The sequence below is a fragment of the Ochotona curzoniae genome, unplaced genomic scaffold (assembly GCF_017591425.1).
Source record: "Ochotona curzoniae isolate NIBS_2020 unplaced genomic scaffold, NIBS_Ocur_1.0 scaffold_3890, whole genome shotgun sequence".
Lineage (NCBI taxonomy): Eukaryota > Metazoa > Chordata > Mammalia > Lagomorpha > Ochotonidae > Ochotona > Ochotona curzoniae.
The window spans coordinates 7,770,101-7,789,350 of NW_024467115.1; the positions used below are offsets into that span (position 1 = coordinate 7,770,101).

The window sequence follows — 19,250 nt, forward strand, 5'->3', positions numbered from 1 at the left end:
AACCTCTTTTTTTGTTCAGAATTTATTGAAACCTTTTTAGACTTCCTTGTTAATCAATCCATGTTTGGGGTCTATAAAAACAAACCATTCCTGTGAAAAACATGGTGTCATCTGCAATGTAATGCTAAACGGATAGGGTACTGTAAGCGTTAAGGTTGTTGGTGTTATGACCAGCATTTATATTTGTGGCTTCATTTTGCATCAGTTCTTACTCCAGGCCATCCACACTGCTGGCTGCAGCCCTGAAAGCAGCATGAAGACTTCTGTTTGCAGAATCATAGAAATGACGGGTCTGAGCATCAGGAAAATTGAATGAAAAGTTTTAGGGAATACGAATTATTAAATAAGCTACTCCATCATCTTTAAAAATAATTTTAAATTATTAAGCATAAACAAAATATTTATAAAATAAAATATAAATTATAAATAACAATATAAATATCAAATTGTTGATTTGAAAAAAATGGAACTGTGATTATTAAGCAATTAGATAATAATTGGACAGTTATAAAATACATGCTTCCTGGCACACACTGGACTAATTTCAGATAAGACTGGAACCCTGCCCTAAATAACTTAAGAGAAGTTATTGAAAATAGATGCTAGCACTTTCTAGAGACTTAATATGAGAATAGTTCAAGACATCTGTAAAATGAATTACAAGATAAGTTTATTTTGGCACAAAAATTTTGAAGATTCATTCATATGAAATATCTTCCTGAAGGTCTTAGAAAATGTGTATTACAAAATAAATTTTCGTGGGTTTTTTTTTCTTTGCATCAGAAGGCATATTTTTAAAAAATGAGAAACAGAGACAGAGAACAGTGCAGAGAGAGAGACAGACAGACAAACGAATATATTTCCTATCTGTTGGTTCCTTTACCGAGTGTCTCCTGTTGCTGTGATCCTAACCAGGAGCTGATAACTCAGTTCAGAACTTGCACTTATGTGGGAAGGATGTAACTGTTTGAGGCATTGCTACTATCTCCCAGAATTCATGATAGCTGGACTCTGGAAAAAGAATCAGGGAACACACCAGGCGCTCCATCATGTGATGTGGACATTCCAGCCAACAATTCAACACCTGGGCCAGATGTCTAACTCTGAACTTACCTTTTAATTTCATTTTTCCATTTTGAAATTTCTCTCATGTGTGATTGTATTCTATAGATTTTATCCATTTTTTTATTTAAGAAAATATCAAATTTGTCCCTTTCCCTTTTTTCTTTCCTAATACCAAGAGATTATTTGTGTTGTTGGGAAGAACCAATAATTCCTCTTCAAATTAAAACTGTTATCCATGGTCTCTTAATCTGTGAAATGTGTTGCAGTCAGTTCATTTTATATTATTCTGCTTTTAAGTAAATGGGATAAAAATCATAAGTACCAGGAATTATGTAGATTTGCTAGGCCATGCATAAATGTTTAATCCATGCTAAATAATCAGTTAGTGAGATTTGTAGAGACTGGACTCCACTTGTATTTGCACAGACATAGATTTAATCCACTCTATATTTGCAGGCTTAATTTGCCAGTAATCATAATATTCAACAGGTAGTAGGACCACATCCACTAAAAGTGACAATCCTGTCACAAAGTGACCATTTCATTCCTTCTGTTTTTTTATGTGTTCTGTATTAGCTGCCACATATCAGAGAAAACATGTGGTATGTATCTTTTTGTAACTAGCTTATTTCACTGAGCACAGTGGCTTCCAGTTGCATCCATTTTGTAGCAAAAGACAGTTTCATTCCTTTTTATGACTGTGTAGGATTCTATTATATATGTATACCATGTTTCTTTGTCCAGTCATCAGTTGATGTCACTCGTGAATTGAATTGAGGTGATACAGTCAGAACATTGTATGGCGATTCAAAACATGATTGAAATTTCCTTACTGTATTTGCTTTTATTTTTGACATTAGAAGTTTTCACACAGTAGCACACCAGTTCTTCATTGGCTCATTATTCCAGTAAACTTTTATGCACTATAGTGGTGACCTGGACAAAGCAAAAAAAAAAAAAAAAAAGTTCCTGCAAAGCTAATATAAGATCCAGGTACTTCATTTTTTGTTGCTGTCATTGTGAACACACCACCTTGGACCTGAAATACAATTTTCTGTCCTCTAATTCCTCCCTTGAAAAGGTGTAATTTACAGCTACAGTAATCTTCTGAAAGAAAGGAATTTGATCTTGCTATTTTGCACAAAAATATCGTCATGGTGTAACTCAGAAAAATAAAATAACTTACAAAAATATCTTTATGGTGTAATTTACAGCTACAGTAATCTTCTGAAAGAAAGGAATTTGATCTTGCCATTTTGCACAAAAATCTCTTCAGCTTTCAGAACTAAATGCTGGGGCCAGTGTTAGTGTGTAAGCGAATTGAGCCACTGCCTGTGACATCAACATCAGCTCAAATCCTGGCTGCTCCATTTCCAATCCAGTCCCCTGCTGATATGTCTGGGAAAAACAGTAGAATATGGCCGAAATACTGGGGCCCCTGCACTTGTGGAGAACCACAAGTTCCTGGCTTCCATCTGGCCCAGTCCCAACCATCATGGCTCCTTGTCAGTAAAACAGGGGTAGACAGTTGAGCTCATGCCAACCCTCGGTCTCTCCCTCTCTCCCTGGCTTCTGTACTCCTCGCCCTTTACCTTCTGCTCCCTCCCTTTTTCTCTGTAACTCTGCCTTTCAAATTTAAAACAAAAAATAAGAACTAAGTAATAAGCTTCCTGTTTTTTTTTAAGATTTATTTATTTTTATTGGAAAGGCAATTATACAGAGAGGAAGATCTTTGGTCTACTGATTCACTCCACAAGTGACCAGCAATAGCTGGAGCTGAGCCAGTCCAAAGCCAGGATCCTCTTCCGGTTCTCCCCACGGGTGCAGGGTCCCAAAGCTTTGGGCCGTCCTCGACTGCATTCCCAGGCCACAGGCAGGGAGTTGGGTGGGAAGCAGGGTTGCCGGGATTAGAACCGGTGCCCATATGGGATCCTGGCATGTTCAAGAGGAGGACTTTAGCCATTAGGCTATTGTGCCGGTCCCACATCCTGTTTATTTTTAACAGCCCTTGGAGACTGGCCTTTCCTCTGAGCTACTTAATCTGCTTGAACCTGTGTTTTTCCTGACACTGTTCACTTTGTTTGAACCTTGCCAAATAAATCTAAAACCCTTCTAATTTGGCACCTCTTTTAAAGGTTCTTGAGCTCTGTCTTCTACCTGAGAAATTATTTTCTTCTCAAATAAACAAAAAATTCTATATTGATTGCTCCCTGGATTAAAAAAGTAATTTCCCAACCTACCTTGTCTGGTGGACAGCATGTAAGTACAGGGGATGGAATGGAGAGTGTGCTGCTTTTCCGCATATAGGAACAGTCTTAGTTTCTGAATTTAGACATATTGGAGATGGAAGTCTGGGAAAAAATATATTCTGTTTGACATATAGGAAGGTATATGGAGTTAATCAAGTCCACCACTTGTCAAACTTACTTTGTAATAAGACTATCTAGGAGCCTTCAAACATACTATATGTCTCACATCTTTCTTAAATATTCTTTGCCTTTGGTAGGATCCTAGAATCTGTGGCATCTTCCATATTATGATTAGCCAAAGGGCATTATTTTGTCATTGACTTAATTAAATATTCCATCAATTTTAGCATCATTAATTGCCATCCCTATGTCTTCTATACCTTCTTTCCTTTTCTCTACTGTTCCTTCCCATATTTTTTCTTCTGCTGCTTTGTGTTCAAATGTAAACCCTACAATGTCCCTCTTTTTTTTTCTACACCTATTGATAACAGTTCTCTTGTATGCCAATCATTCATTTCCAGCTATCTTCATTCTAGAACTTTCTGCATGCCCTTACAAAGGATACTCACTAATCCTCAACATTTGGATAATCCTTCAATCAAAATACTTAGATTGACCAGCTTTATCCCGGCTACTGTGTCTGCAACTGCCCCTTTACTCCCCTTTAGAGCAAATGATGCTGTCAGCATTCAGTATCTAAAAAGTATGGGCAGAATCCTGCTTTTCAGGTCCCTCCCTGGATTGGTCATTCAGTTTATATATTCAACATCTCCCATATTCATTTTTTTCCATTGTAACCGTTCTGTGGGCTACTGACCATATTTCAACTCTAAGAAATGTGTCTCTGATTTAACAGATAATTTTATTCGAAGCCTGACTTCCTTCTTCACGTACACCTCACGCAAGCATACTTGGTAGTTTAGTGTATCCTCTAGGAGACTTCCCTGTCTGGGTTAGGTGCATCTTCACTGTCTTCCCAGCTCTCTCATGGTACTTATTACACTCATTTTTTAAAAGATTTTATTTATTTTTATTATATAGGCAGATTTACAAAGAGAAGGAGAGATCAAGAAAGGTCCTCTGTTCACTAATTCACTCCCCAACTGACCAAAACAGTTGGTACTGAACTAATCCGAAGCCAGGATCCAGGAGCTTCCTCCAGATCTCCTGGGCACAGGGTCCCAAGGGTTTGACTGTCCTCCACTGCTTTCCCAGGCCACAGGCAGGGAGCTGGATGGGAAGTGGAGCAGCTAGGACACGAACCAATGCCCATAAGGGACCCTGATTGTTGCATCGCAACACTAGATTTAGCCACTAGGCTGTTGCACCACACCCTACTATACTCTTAAATGTGTATAAACAGGAAAGAATCTAGAAGTAGTAAATCTTTCTAAATGAAAGTTGAGTGGATACATGAGAAAATGAACCTGTAGTCTGATAAACTGATAGGTATTCCTTATAACTAAAACATATAGATTTTATATGTAATGTTCAGAAAATATGCGAAAGCAAAAATTGAATTTATATAATCCTGTTACATAGTTACATTCTGTTTGCTCAAAACCACAGGAAAATTTTGCAGTAGGAAAAATGTCCACATGTCAAAGATCCACCTAAAGACTGAGAAAATGCTCCCCGTTCCACTGTGCTGGAGAATCAAGAACGAATTAAAGCAATCGCAAGCCAACCCAGTTTTCTAACCCGGAATCTTTAACCACAATTAAAGAAGAATTTTCTGTTCAGAAGTCACCTTACTTTTAGTGGAATCAGAGCTAAGTTAGAATCTAATGGTGTTCAGTAGCAACAAGACAGTGGTTTTGAACGTTCTTTTAAGTACTTTCTGGAACAACTTGGGTTCTAGTTAGCCAAATTAGATAAGTTTCAGAATACAAACCCTGTGGATTTTACTTATCAAACACCATTATATCTTACTGTTGTCTGATTGTGGTACTTTAAGGTGAAGGTGTCATTAGCTTTATATATTTGTATACATATATAAATATATATTAAATAGATATATATTTAATTTGTTTGAAGAAAAAAATGTTTTCATTTCTCTCCTGTCCACTTTCCTTTTGTTTTCCTTTTGTTTCATCACCTTCCAGTTCTAGAAATTTACCATTTTCCTGAAATGCTTTATTAAGCAGCCACCTTTCAGTGACTCCAGTAACAGCATTTGCAGATGCCTTGAATTAATCATTGAGTTTAAAACCACATCTAGGCTCTTAGAAAACCAGTGTTCTTTTTAAGGGAGTTCTTCACAGTGGTAGCTGTGATTTCTGGTGAAGTGAGTCCCAGCACCTTGGAGGGTAGTGTGGGGCACGCATCCAGTTCCCGTGACTAATCCGTGCCCTTGGGTGCTGCACACAGTGTTTGGGAGTAAGTATGCAGACACAGTAATTACAGCTACCCCTCTGTCTACTGTGTTGCTCTCTGCAGCTTCCATTAACTGCAGTCTGTAAGTAGAATACAGTAAGATATTTAGAGAGACAGCACTTCATCTAACTTTTATTGTAATCATTGTTTTACGTAAGTGCTTGTAATTATTGTTGATCTGTTACTGTGCCTGATTTATGAATTAAACTTTGTCATAGGTATGCACGTTTAAGCAAAAACATGGTCCTTGCTCATACAGGTTTACTTCTTTTTCTGGTTCCAGGTATCCACTGGGGTTTTGAAACCTAATACTGTGTTGTATACCTAAAGGCCTGCAGGGGTCATGCTGGGCAGTGGGGATGAGGGAGACCTAGAAACAGGGTTCAGCAGAGAGACCTGTTCGAGGAACAGCTGCTGTGTGCTGTGTGGGAACATGGGCCTGATGCTCCCTTTTTCAAGGGAGGCTGAAATGTGGGTTATGCTTGTCAACTCTTGTGGTTCAGTAATGGCCACTGTTAAATTTAAATAATAATAATAAGACCAAAAGAACACTTCTGCTGCTGAGTTCAGGCTATGAGCTGCCAGCCCAAGGCCTCTAGCTTTGGTCTTAATGTAAGGTTTTACTTTTTTACTGACTTTTGATTGACCGTTTTTAGAACTACAGCCATTGCTTTCAGCAGAGATTGTCAGAGGAGCTTTCTTGCTAAAACAGAAGTTTGTAGAAAAATGGAATTAGAGGTGTTAATTTTGGTGAAAAATTAAAACAATGCATAGTTTTTTCATGAGATGCGTTGCTTGTGAACTTTTTGAAGACCCTCCCAATGTGGGGTTTGGAACAACCTAAAATTTTAGGCATCCATTGCAGGTCTGGGAACACTACAAAAGTAAGGTGGAAGTACTATATCCAATACATGATTGTTAACCATAGTCATGCTGCCGTACTTTAGACTATATAAGTGTGTTTAGTTGGTATGCTGAGTTTTCTTTGGATAGATTGTATTAAAACCCAGTAAAACCCCTACTTCTGCTTTCTTAAAGATTAACATTTCCCATGGCCTGACCCAGTACTTATCCTGTTTCTCTGCTTGCGTATGTGTGTATGAATGAATGAGAGAGAGAGGAAGACACTATGGCCCATTGACTCAGAACAGATTGCAGTCAAGAGGGGCTGTCATTTCTGGTAATTGTTTTGACTCAGCCAGAAACCCAAGAAGGCAGCAGAGGCCCAGAGACTTTCAGGAATCCCAGACCACAGGGCAAATCCCTGAGGTGCTGCTGAATCGGTCATCAGTAGCTCCTCCCAAGTCCAGCAAATTATAACCAATTCTGGTGACATTTGAGACAATCAGCTTCAGTAAAGTGGTAAAGGAAAATAAAATAAGATTTAGAAACTTCCTCCTACTAGAATGTATCAGAGCCAGGCCTGCTTTAGCAAAAGACATACTAAATGATGAATTAAATCATCGTAGATGAATCTATGACTGAAAAAGAGTCAGAAGATATGTTAACCCGAGTGTTAACAGTGAAAGTGAAGGATGGGAAAGAAATTCAGCAAGAAGTAATATTTTTATTTAAAATAAAAATACAAAAATGAAAGCAGGCTTATGGATCAAGATGGAGATGGGGAAATTAAAAAATGGGGTAGGTGGAGTATAAATAACAGATATCATTTGGCAGGGAGAGACCAGCAGGAGGCTGGAGATGGTAGGACTTGTGAGCATGGAGGTTGGGAACAGCCTCAGTGTCAGAGAAAAGGGAATGAGCCCAGCAATGCACCGAGGGTTTTTCCTGGCTAGCACTAGGGAGCGTTGACTTATGTTCAGTCCGTTAATAATGAATAAGCCAACACAGCAACATTCATCATCCTGAAATAGGAGTTGGCAGCATGACTGATGTGGGGGGAGGACTGGAGCATGTGTGTGTGTTTCCCTAAGAGGGTGATTGGAAGGATGAGACCAGATGGATCACATCCATGGGCTTCAACAGAGATGGAAAGATGACCCTGCAAGAGTGGGCATTCAGGACGAATTGAGAGAAAGTGCAGGAGCAGAGGTCCAGATGGGAGCTCAGCAACTGATGAGGAGGAGGAGTACGCAAGGTGAAGGTCAGCGGGACAGGACTTGAGGTCTAAGTTCTGGAAACTAACCACTTGGAAAGCCCAGTTAACCAGAGAAAACCATTTCAAGAGTTAGGTTAAATAAACATAACACAACTGTAGCCTAGAAAGGAAACAAAAATGAAGTCATTTCAAATCATAAAAATAGCATAAACAAAGGATAGAGAATTTTAGCAAAATTAGAGTTGGAAACATGGACCTGGATTCCTGCTATATAGTCTCCAGAGGCCTGTGAACTTATGTAAGAAAATTAATTCCAAATGAATTTTACTTTTGTCCTTGGAACAGACGACTTGAATCTCTCATTCCTCTTCAGTTCCCACATTGGCAATGATGTAACCCTTGAGAGAATGGTGGAACCTTAGGCAGGAGACTGTTATTGCACAAGGGAGTAGGGATATGCAGCACCCCATGTCCATTCCCCATTGGGGTGCCTCGTGGCAGGACACAGCTTTGAGCATCCCCAGCTCACCTCCTTTGAGGCTTCCTGAGACTTGAGGTGACTGTCAGCTTCAGAGGCAGAGCCCTCTGCGCATGGAGGAAGGAAGCCACTCAGGGTACCTGCACCCATGTTCCCCAAACACAAAGCACAATGCTCACTGGCTGAGGCTTGGAAGACAGAGCAGCCATGGGCCCAGAGTTGGAAGCTATAGAAGCAAAACAGAGTCAAGACAGGGCAGAATGTGCTCTAAAGAGCAAGAGAACGCTCATCATCAACAATGTTACTTCAGTGTCATTAATAGACCTCAAACCTAAGGAAGCGGTTGACTCATGCTGGGGTGAGTCCTCTGACTTAACACAGGGACCAGAAATGTAGCCATTCCCCTTTACAGTCCATCACGTTTTGGGGCCTTGCATGGTAGCCTAGTGGCTAAAATCCTTGCTTTGCACATGCTGGCATTCCATATGGGCACCGGTTCACATCCTGGCAGCCTCTCTTCCCATCCCGCTCCCTGTCTTTGGCCTAGGAAAGCAGTCGGGGCCCAAAGCCTTGGGAGCTTGAACCTATGTAGGAGACCCAGAAGAGCTCCTGGCTCCTGGCTTCAGATTGGTTCAGCTCCAGGTCTTGTGGGCCACTTGGGGAGTGAATCAATAGATGGAAGCTCTTCCTCTGTGTTTCTCCTCTCTGTATATCTGACTTTCCAATAAAAATAAATAAAATATTAAAATTTTTTTTCATGAAGAAAGTTAGAGAGAGAAGGAGAAACAGATCTTCCATTTGTTGGTTTACTCCCTAAATTATTGCATTGTCCAAGGTTGAACCAGGCTCAAGCCAGGAGCCTGGAACTTCATTTGGGTCTCCCTTGTTGGAGGTAGGGTTCCAAGTACCTGGACCATCTTCTGCTACTTTCTCAAGTACATTATCAGGGGACTGAGTCAGGAGCAGAGCCATTACTCAAGCCCTGGCATTGTTTCTTTAAGAGAGGTAGTCAGCTTGGAAGGCCTGGAACATTTCCAGGGATGGAGTGTTTGGTTACATTACTCAGTGTTGCTGAGACTCAGTTTCCTTTTCTTTAAGTGGTGAACAATAAGCCTTGCTTCAGCACTTGGTCTTCGGGGGAAGGGACTCACAGTCTTTATAAGTAGCTACTATGTTGTTTTTCATCATCATTGGTTAAAGTAAGGGTGCTTTTCTGATTCGTGCTGGGATGTTTTATGGCTCAGAGCCTCCATTGTGTGATAATTTGAGAATACATTTCCCTTTCTGTAGGGACTTTTTCCTCCTGTAGTGTAAGAAGCGTAGTGCTTGCTTACTGCCAAGGGCTGACCTTGACTCTTCTTTACCCACTTTGGCTGCTGTACCATGAGCCGCACTGCGCATAGCAAACCCAGAACCATGATTTACTACTCATTGAAAACCTGTAGATCTCAAAAAGGCAGACTTGGCATAACTCAACCCAGTTACCCAAATTCCTGCCCTGGGCTGAGCTGAGCTATTTCTCCTAGGAAGAATGATGCCAGTGGGCTAAAGTACTTTATGCCAGAGCTGACCATCTACCCATCTGTACTTGTTATGGCTACACACACACACACAGCCTTTTCCTTCCATAGTATGCACACAGCATCAGGGGCTGGGCCTGCATTCTTGCACCAGCAGCACACCAGGCCAAAATTTATCTGCTCCTGAAATCATCGTGGCTTGCCCAAACTACTGTACAGTCCTTCTGGAGGAGTTGCCCATTGCCAGTGATGGGCTGGAGAAGAGGTATATCTTTTTCCAGAGTACTGATATCTGTTAGAACCTCTTAATTCAGTAGGGAGACTCCAGAAATGCCCAATTTCCAAGGATCTAAGCCCTTGGTCTTTCTCAGGAAATCTTAGATGTTATAAAAATTATCCTTGTTTCTGCCCTACCTCTCCATCTGCCCTTCCAGTGTGTTACAGGAACAAGTTGTCTTCATCAAGAAGATGTAACTTCCTCTGCAGTAACACGTCTACCTGCTTTGCATGTGTAGAGTTGCACAGAAAACTAGTACTCTTGTCAACAAACACAAAAGTGATGGGTAGCAACTATGAAAGATTTCTCCCCTTAAATGTCTTGATTGACTGTCAACAATGTGACTCATCTCTCATTTCCTTGAAATTTTGCACAGGAATGTTTGAGAATGTGAACCCTTAGCATTCATTTCTTGAATATTTGGTTCTTCATTGAATGTTCTTAACAGTAACAACTTCCTCCAGGAGAATAATGTATGAGAGGGCAAATGAGCGAAGCTTTATGGAAAGTGGGCCCAGGGAATGACATTGTGGTATACCACATTGACCCACTGCCTGTGATGCCAGCCAGCATCCAGTATCGCAACAATAGTTTGAGTCTTGGCTGCTGCGCTTCCAGTCCAAGTCTCTGCTAGTGTACCTGGGAAAGCAGCCCAGGGTACATTAGCACGCCAGGTACAAGTACTTGAGTCCCTGCCATTCAGGTTGGAGATTGGATGGAGTGCTAAGCTCTTGGTTTCAGCCTGGCCCATTTGGGAAACAAACAGGAAGACAGAAAAATACATGTGACTGCCCGTTCCATGTGTGTGTGTGTCCCATTCTCTCTGTAACTCTGCCTTTCACATAAATAAATGTATTAAAATGTAGGTCAAAAGTAGGTATAGGGCCCGGTACAATGGCCTAGCAGCTAAAGCCCTCACATTGAATGCACTGGGATCCCATATAGGCACCAGTTCTAATCCCCAGCAGCCCCAATTCCTATCCAGCTCCCTGCTTGTGGCCTGGGAATACAGTCAAGGACAACCCAAAGCCTTGGGACCCTGTTCTGGCATGGGAGACCTGGAAGTTCCTGCCTTCTGGCTTCAGATCAGTGCTGCACGTGCCGTTGTGGTTACTTGGGGAATGAATCATCGGACCGAAGATCTTCCTCTCTGTCTCTCCTCCTTTCTGTATATCTGGCTTTGCAATGAAAATAAATAAATCGGGCCTGGCAGCTCGTGTGGGATACCCGGAAGAAGTTCCTGGATCCTGGCTTCGGATCGGCATAGAATCGGCCATTGCACTCACTTGGGGAGTGAATCAATGCATGAAAGATCTCCCTCTTTGTCTCTCTTCCTCTCTGTATATCTGATTTTCCAATAAATAAATAAATCTTTTTTTAAAAAAAGAAATCTTAAAAAAAGTAGTTATAGATGTGTATTGCATCATAACTAGGACATTATCTGGGAAATGGTTCAGAAAACAAGTACAGAAAAGAGAGCTATTCAGTATACCCTGAGATCTATTTCTGCTGTGATACTGATGGGTGACTTCCAAGCCTTCAGTCCTTAATGTCTAAGAAGAGGTAGGTGAACTAAATGTCATCCAGTATTCCTCATACTCTGATACCCTGGAAGGTGAGCTCATGGAACCAGGGCAGTGCCCAGGAAAGATCATCAAAGAAGCAGTGTGCCTTTGCCACAGACCATCAAGGAGAACCCTGTAGTTGAGTGCATTAAGTTGATCTGTGACAATGTGGGACAACCCATTCTGTGGGCCACCATGGGCCAGCTCAGTAAGAAACTCTGAGTGAGGAGATTCAGGATTTGGGTTTGAGCTAAGTGACTTAGGAGAAGGCTTAAGGAAACATGACTTTGTTCTGGAGGGAATGTCTTAAAGCAAGGGTGATTCTGTGATTGTATTATTAATGAATTCTAGAAGCAGGAATATTAGGCACTAGTACTGTCATTGATTTAAAAATAATCATGGCTATCAGTACTCTCTAGATTCAAAGGATGTTGGCATCTTTTTGTAGCCAGAGAATACTTATGATTTGTTTGTATTCAGTTGTGATTAGAATGGTATTATTTTTGTCTTTGTTACCATCATAGAGAGGCCTTACATGATTTTTCCATTCTGTGAAAATGTTGATCACCAGTAGGAAAACACCAGGACTCAGGTGTGAATGCAGGTCAGTGCCTAGCAACACCGAGGCCTAGTTCATAGCACAGACTGGATCCCAGGTGTTAGGGCATGCTTTGCTGTATTCTCTCAATAAGACACCCAACAAGTGATCAGGAACTGACTTGTGGTTTTCACGTTTGAATATTTTCTGATATGAACCTATGCATAGTAAATGTCTCCTTTTCTGTAAGTTAGAATGATGCATATTTGCCTCTCCTCTCCAAATACTCTTAAGATGGATTCAATTTTTAAGTGTCGGAAAAAAGTAAAAGAGCTACAGTTGTGTAGTATCTCTCTACACAATTTTGCATCTACACAAAGTATCAGACATTTCTGTAATAGTGATTTATTTCATGTTGTCTTAGTTAATTTTTGATAGGGTGATGGGAAGATTAAAATATTAATAACCGCTATACAAGACAGCATAGCACTGTGCATCAAAATTATAAATGACTTGTTCTATGATGATGCAATTCCAGTTCTGGGAATGCTATCCTACAGCTGTCTATGTACACATGCAACATAATTCACTTGGGATATTAATTGATCCTAGCACTGTGTTTTATAGCACAATCTTGGAAATAATCCAGGTATCAGAGGATGCTTACATAAACAATGGAAAGTCCACATAGCAAAGTACGTTGTAGCCACGAAGAGGGAGAAAGCTGTGTGTACAAACAGATCTAGGGTATATTGCTAAGTGAAAAAAAAGTAAACATGGCAAATACAGGCAAAGATAAAGTTATCACTTTTATTTGTGAGATAGGCAAGGCTTTTAGAAGGAAACTTCCTGTTACAGACCTTGCAAAAATATAATTTTCAAGTTTGAGCCATATAAATGTACCTCCTATTTCAAAAATTAAAATAGTTTAAAGGTAGATCTATATGTTATAAGTGTCTTTCGCTATGCCAGTCTGTTCCTCAGAGGTAAGCATATTGATCAATTTCTCACGTACCTTTTCAGAGTCATCCATTGTGCTAGTCAAGGCTCTCTGAAAAGAGAACGAATAGGATGTGCCTCTTTACAGAGAAGAAGGGATTGGCTAGTGGAATCGTAGGGGCTGATGAGTGTGAAATACACAAGCCAGGCCAGGAGAGAGCTGATGTCATCGAACAAACTCACCATAATTCTGTCTTCTAAGGATCATTGTCTGTCTTCAAACCTTGATTGATTGGGTTAAGCTTGAACACGTTCTGGGAAAGGAGCTAGGAAACTCCCAAGTTTGGTGATATAGATGTTAGTCTTATCTAAAAATGTCTTCACAGCAACATCAGTGCTGATGGTTGACCAAACTGGGTGGCAGTGCTAGTTGCACTGAAGCATTATTATATCTGTGTATATTCACAGCACATATCGGCATCTATATTTAGCTCTAATAGAAATATTATCCAATCATTAACACTTGGTTGTGGTTGACTACGTGTTTTAAAGAAAAAAATCTAAAAGGAAACATATCTCTAAAATACATGAAATTTGTAATTCTATAGTAGGATGAAGGGAGGAAATGTGATTAATACATAAAGAGAAATGACTTGGAAACTCATGAAGGTGGTTAATGCTTACGCAATATAAAGGCTCCCACAAACTGACAAAAAAAAATATTGATGCCATAAACCACAAAGAACAAGTTCACAAAGGAATAGCTCCAACCAAGAAGGAAACAGCTCCTGACATGCAAAGAAATGTGCAGTGAGTCAGATAAATCTTATATCCAGTAGCCTTACATATTAAAACAAATGTAAACAATGGTGTAACAAAACTTAGAAACAAACTATAACACTGATGTTAAAGTAACCATTTTTTCAGTCATTTTGGCAGGATGAATCAGGAATTATAAAATCATGCCTTTGGCTCAGTAATGCCTTTTCTGGAGTTGATCTTGAAGCATTAATTCAAAAGATGGTAAAAGGCATAGACTGTATAAACATTCAAGCTGGAAAATATTGGGACAAGCAGGGTTGATATTAATATCAAAAACATGAACATGATTAATATAATCAAAGACACAAAAACAGTCCTGGCACAGACATAAAAGCTAAATGCAATTATTAATGCCATGAAAAATAGCCATTAAAAATGAACAGAACGTAAGTGACACTGTAAGTGTGTATTGTACAATGTTGTATATAACAATTGTGTCTTGGCTGCTATTACAGGGCAAAAAAAAAACCCATATGTACCTCTAGGCAAGAGAAATTAGATGCCTTTTAAAAAAATTATTTTTACTTTATGGGGCAAGGGGTGCAGAGGGAGGGAGGAAAAGAGGGAGGAAGGGAGCGAGCATGTGAAACCTTCTATCTGCTTGGTTCATCCCCCAAATGTCCGTAACCAGGCTGGGGTGGGCCAAAGCTAAGAGCCAAGTACTCTCAACCCAGTCTCTCACATGTGTGGCAGGAATCCCACTACTTGAGCCATGACCTGGTACCTCACAACATGTGTGTTCACAGGAAGCTGAATGAGAATCAGAAGTACTCAAACCAGCATTGTGATATGGGGTACAGGTGTCATACGCAGTATTTTAATAATTGCACAAATGCCTGGCCTAATGCTTTTTTCTAATATTAACAAAAAGAGCCAGTAAATTCTCCTGATACTTTCTAGATATGAAAAAGTTTTATTAAAATGACAGTACGGTAGTATTCTGATCTACATAAAGACCCACTAGAGTGTTGTATATCTTTGTTCTCAGCTGGAACTTCAGTGTCTGCTTTTTTTTTCATGAACAGAAGTGTCCAATAAATGAAGATTCAATAATGAACACATATTTGGTGTAAATATTTCCTCGTTTTTGAGTTAGTGTTCTGGTTCCATCTATTGATCTTTCCCTGAAGTTGAAAGACAGTTTTGACAATTTCCCAGTGCATGTGGATCCTGTTTTCATTTGTTGGCTCTTATTTTCCTGAGTTTAGAAGCTACTCAGGGAATCTTGACAGAAGGGAATTTCCCAGTAAGCAAATGGGTTTGCCAAACGGAATTGTAGAAACGTTTGTCCTTGCTAGTGCCTGCCAGAGAGGCAGAGTGGGAGTTGATGCCTGTCATGAATGTGTTTTTCAGGGTGGATCATTTGTACACGTTCTTTGTCCAATGGTCTCCTGACGTCTATGGGAAAGATGCCAAGGAACAAGGCTTTGTCGTAGTGGAAAAGGAGGAGCTGAATATGATTGATAACTTCTTCAGTGAACCAACCACCAAGAGTTGGGAGGTGAGTACTTAGGTGGGCCTAGGCTGTAGTGTTCTTATCAGCACAGTATCATTGAAACGACTTCCTGTTCCGACTCCAGGTAGCTCCCTGTTGGAGTAACTCATGGGTCCTTATGATATTCCAGAGCAAGATGACTTCATTTCTCAGCTTAGAGCTAATCGTGTGTGGCAGGAGGATAACACCACCACTAGTGTGTACACTTCCCCGCAGTTTATCCTGATCTCACTAAACACAGCCACTGTATCCTTGCTCCAGGCTCCATGCCTTCTTTCAAACTTTCAGCAACTTAAAAAAAAATACACACACACACACACACACACACACACACACACGCACACACATATATTGGAAATCACTTGAAAAATACAATTCCAAATTTCGGATGAGAGACAAATCTTCTGTTCTTGTTTGGAGACCTGGGGTCTGATGGGACACTGTTGGGGGAATTAACATTGGATTGAATCCCAGTTACACGGGATTAAATGTACATCCCAGACCTGCTCTTGAAGCAGCCTCTGTGGTACTGCAAGGCTGAGGGAGGGGCTGCCAGAAGCTGCAGGGCACCACTGGTCTCCCCTTGGTCAGAGCAGCATTGCATGCCTGTCCTACAAATGGCTTTGAAATAAAGAGGCAGCAAGGGGCCGGGGAACACGCCATTTGGGAGCTTCCCAAGGTAGATATCCCTGCCATGGGAACAGATGTCACCCGCACCCTTTCAAGGGTTGATTCAGGATTATTCCTGCTGCTTGACAAGGATGGACCTGGGATGGTGCTGCACAGAAAGCTCCTGGCTTCTCCTAGAGGGCTGACCTGTGCCAACCTGTGGGTGGGGAAATAGTCTCAAAGGAAATAGAACCTCAGGGCAAAGAGCTGGCAAGGTAGAGCAGTGGCCACTCTGTCCAGCCATGGGTGCTATGCTTTTCACAGCTGATGGGCTGGAAGGCGCAAACTTGTGCCCAGAAAGGGCAAAGACCATGGAGGCAGACATGTCCCAGGAGTCTTCCAAGGGAAGGGTCTCCATCATGTACCATCATGTACCATGATGGAGAGGGTTCCAAGGTCGCATGGTCTGGTCATATTCTCCTGATCCTGCTGCTTGACCAAGTGGTCTGACTGGTCTCAGAAAATCTTAGACATTTCTGAATACTACACCACCTGTTCCCAGATCAGAGACTTGAAACTGAGCAGGAAGAAGTCAAGGTGGCAACTGTGACATTGTTGAACCTCATCTAGGAGCTGCTTGTTCTTGGCTGTGAAGTCATCCTGCATTGGCTCCATCTTGTCCTTTCCCTTGTACTTCTCCACCTTGGCCTATAAGATCTGTTCCTGTCACTTCATGGCCATGTTGAAGCTTGAGAACATGCTGTCAACCTTTATTAAGGATTCAGTCACAATCTGGGGTGTTATTGATCTCTTCATTGCTGAAGGTATCCATCTACTTCAAGGCTGTGTCCAGGGCTGTCACCATGTCTAGAAGTTCTGGTTTTGTTCACGGACAGGATTGCAGGGTAGATCCAACATTGACATGGCCAGGTCAGCATCAGGCCTCTTCTTCATGTCCTTCTGCAGCTTCCTGATCTGCTCTTTCAGCTTTTGCCATTTCCTGTTCTCCACTTCAAAGTCTCTCTCCACTGTTGTAGGAACAGTCTGTTTCTTGGGCTGCTCCATCTTAAAAGGAATCTAGCCCATGGTCCTGGGCCTGCATCGACCACCAGGGTCCTGAGTTACAACCAGATCCTCTGGGATCACTTCCAGATTCATCCAGTCTCCAGAAAGTGATATGAATCTACCACCTCTATCCAGAAGAGGCAGCATATTTTTTTCAAAGGGCCAGATATTAAATATTTTTGCTCTGATGACCCTTATAATCTAGTTGTAACTATTCACCTCTGTCGTTAGAGAGCAGAAGCAGTCCTGGAAAGCACATACATGAGTAAGCATGGTTGTGTTACTTTGCATACCTTTATTGAATGTCTCAAAATAGTACTGTTTTTGAATTTTTAATCAAGTTTTTTTAAATAATTTTGTGACACTATTTTCAAAAATATTGGAGATGTTTTTTAACATCTGTGTCAAACAGAATCAGATAATGGGCTGATTTTGTCTGACAGGTTGTATTTTGCTACCTTTTTCTATCGTCCAGAGGAGATGAGACAGGCAACATAATGCCTGTGCTCCTCCTGACTGGTAAGTCTGTTTCCTGTCTTTGTTGGACCAGGTGTTTGGCCTGCTAATTATGATGCTTGCTTTCAGTATTACAGTGAATGAATTCAGTACCCTGACTCCAGGCTTCTGACTCCAGCCTCTTAATACTGCTCACTATGGTAGACAATAGTGATTGCGTAAATAATTGGGGTGCTATCACCCATGTCAGAGACCTGCATTGAATTCCTGACCTCATGCCACAGCCAAATCAATTGTACTTGAAATGATTATTTGAATACTATGGGAAAGTCCCTTTAAAATGGGCTGACAAAATAATAGACAAAATTTGAACTCTTGATAATTTTTGTTATCCTACGCAAAACAATGGATGAGATCAGTAGAATTTCACATCAAAGAATTTAGAAAAATTGATTAATGTAAGGCAATAGGTAAGGTGCCAAGAACCTTACCTATTTCACAATATTACTTATAATTACAGTAATTACTTAGTCATCCTGGTCTAGTCAGGGCTATTAGGTAACACTTCCTGGAAGCAGTGATCTTAATTTAAGTCAGAAATTAGTCTACATAGACTGAAACAAGAAACAGATTGTGTTGATCAGAGAAAATGGCAAAGGAAAAGCATGGACATTTGGTGATTCAAAAAATTTACTGGGCATACAACATAGTGTACAAAGCTGAGGGAGTGGCAAGAAGTGAGGCTGGGGGTGGAGGGAGAAGCAGATCTTGAAAAGGACCTAATGGTTTTGAACGTGGAGAAGCACACAGAGGCACATAGGTCAGGGAGATCTAGAACAGAGTTGAACAACCCTGAAAGCTTCATGGCCGATGGAGTCCTCAGGGGCAGAAAGAGCATCTGTGGGATTGGAGCTCACCAGGAACCTCCAGAAGATAGGGAGAAGCTGTCATACATAGGACATTGGAAGTTGATGAGAGAAGCAGGAAGATGTCAAGATTGTCTTTCCGTTGGTTTTTAGAGTGGGGACTTGAGTGAACTCCCTCAAAAAGCAGCAGGAGGATTCGATTCAGCAGGAATATCTCTCTGTTTTGGTTTAAATCTGTACCTTTGGAATATTCAAGAGTCAAGCAAGACTGAAACTCACAAAAAGGATTTGAAGACACCCTTATCAAAATCTTTAACAAAAATGCACTTATGGATGTAGATGAGGTCATCCAAGGAGAGAGTATACAATGGAGTGAAAACAAACCTCAGAAAAGAAACTTGAAGGAAGTCAGTCTCAGAAAGGGTCAAAGAAAGCAAGCGGTCTTTCAGGGTGACCAAGAGGGGGCAGTTGCAAAAGGGGAGGAGGGCGAGGGAAAGCAAGGGAATCTGTGTCTCAGAAGATGCTTCTCTACAAGGGAAGTCACTGGTCAAAAATGACTAGTGAGGTGGGGGAGTCGAAAGATAAGTACAGTGAATATGACCGGGGGTGGGTTTTAAAGCCAAAGAAAGTAGTTTGTAACTTAGACAAAAGCAATTTCATCGAAGTGGCAGGGTCAAAATTTAGATCCTGGTGATTCAGAGAACCAGTAAAGAGAGAGTAAGGGGACCCAGTGAATGTAAACAAAGAGTTGCTATTTCCTTATGGGGAGGAGAAATGAGATAACATGCCAAAAGCAGAAGAGGGGAGGTGGTGGGAGGGTTTCCCTCTTGAAGAGAAGCTTTGACATTCTGGACGTGAGAGGTGGTAGAAG

General features: G+C 41.0%; 1 protein-coding gene and 1 pseudogene across 2 annotated transcripts in view; one reads left to right on the plus strand and one right to left on the minus strand.

Annotated features, from left to right (window-relative positions):
* The window catches only part of NCOA7 (nuclear receptor coactivator 7), a 142,032-nt gene that overhangs the window by 106,130 nt on the left and 16,652 nt on the right, over positions 1 to 19,250 (plus strand). For both annotated transcript variants that reach the window (XM_040965697.1, XM_040965696.1), the window contains exon 11: positions 15,242 to 15,389. In XM_040965697.1, coding sequence (XP_040821631.1) covers positions 15,242 to 15,389 — 148 coding nt within the window. The remainder of the gene's footprint in view (positions 1 to 15,241; positions 15,390 to 19,250) is intronic.
* On the minus strand, positions 16,509 to 17,078 carry LOC121146297 (annotated as a pseudogene).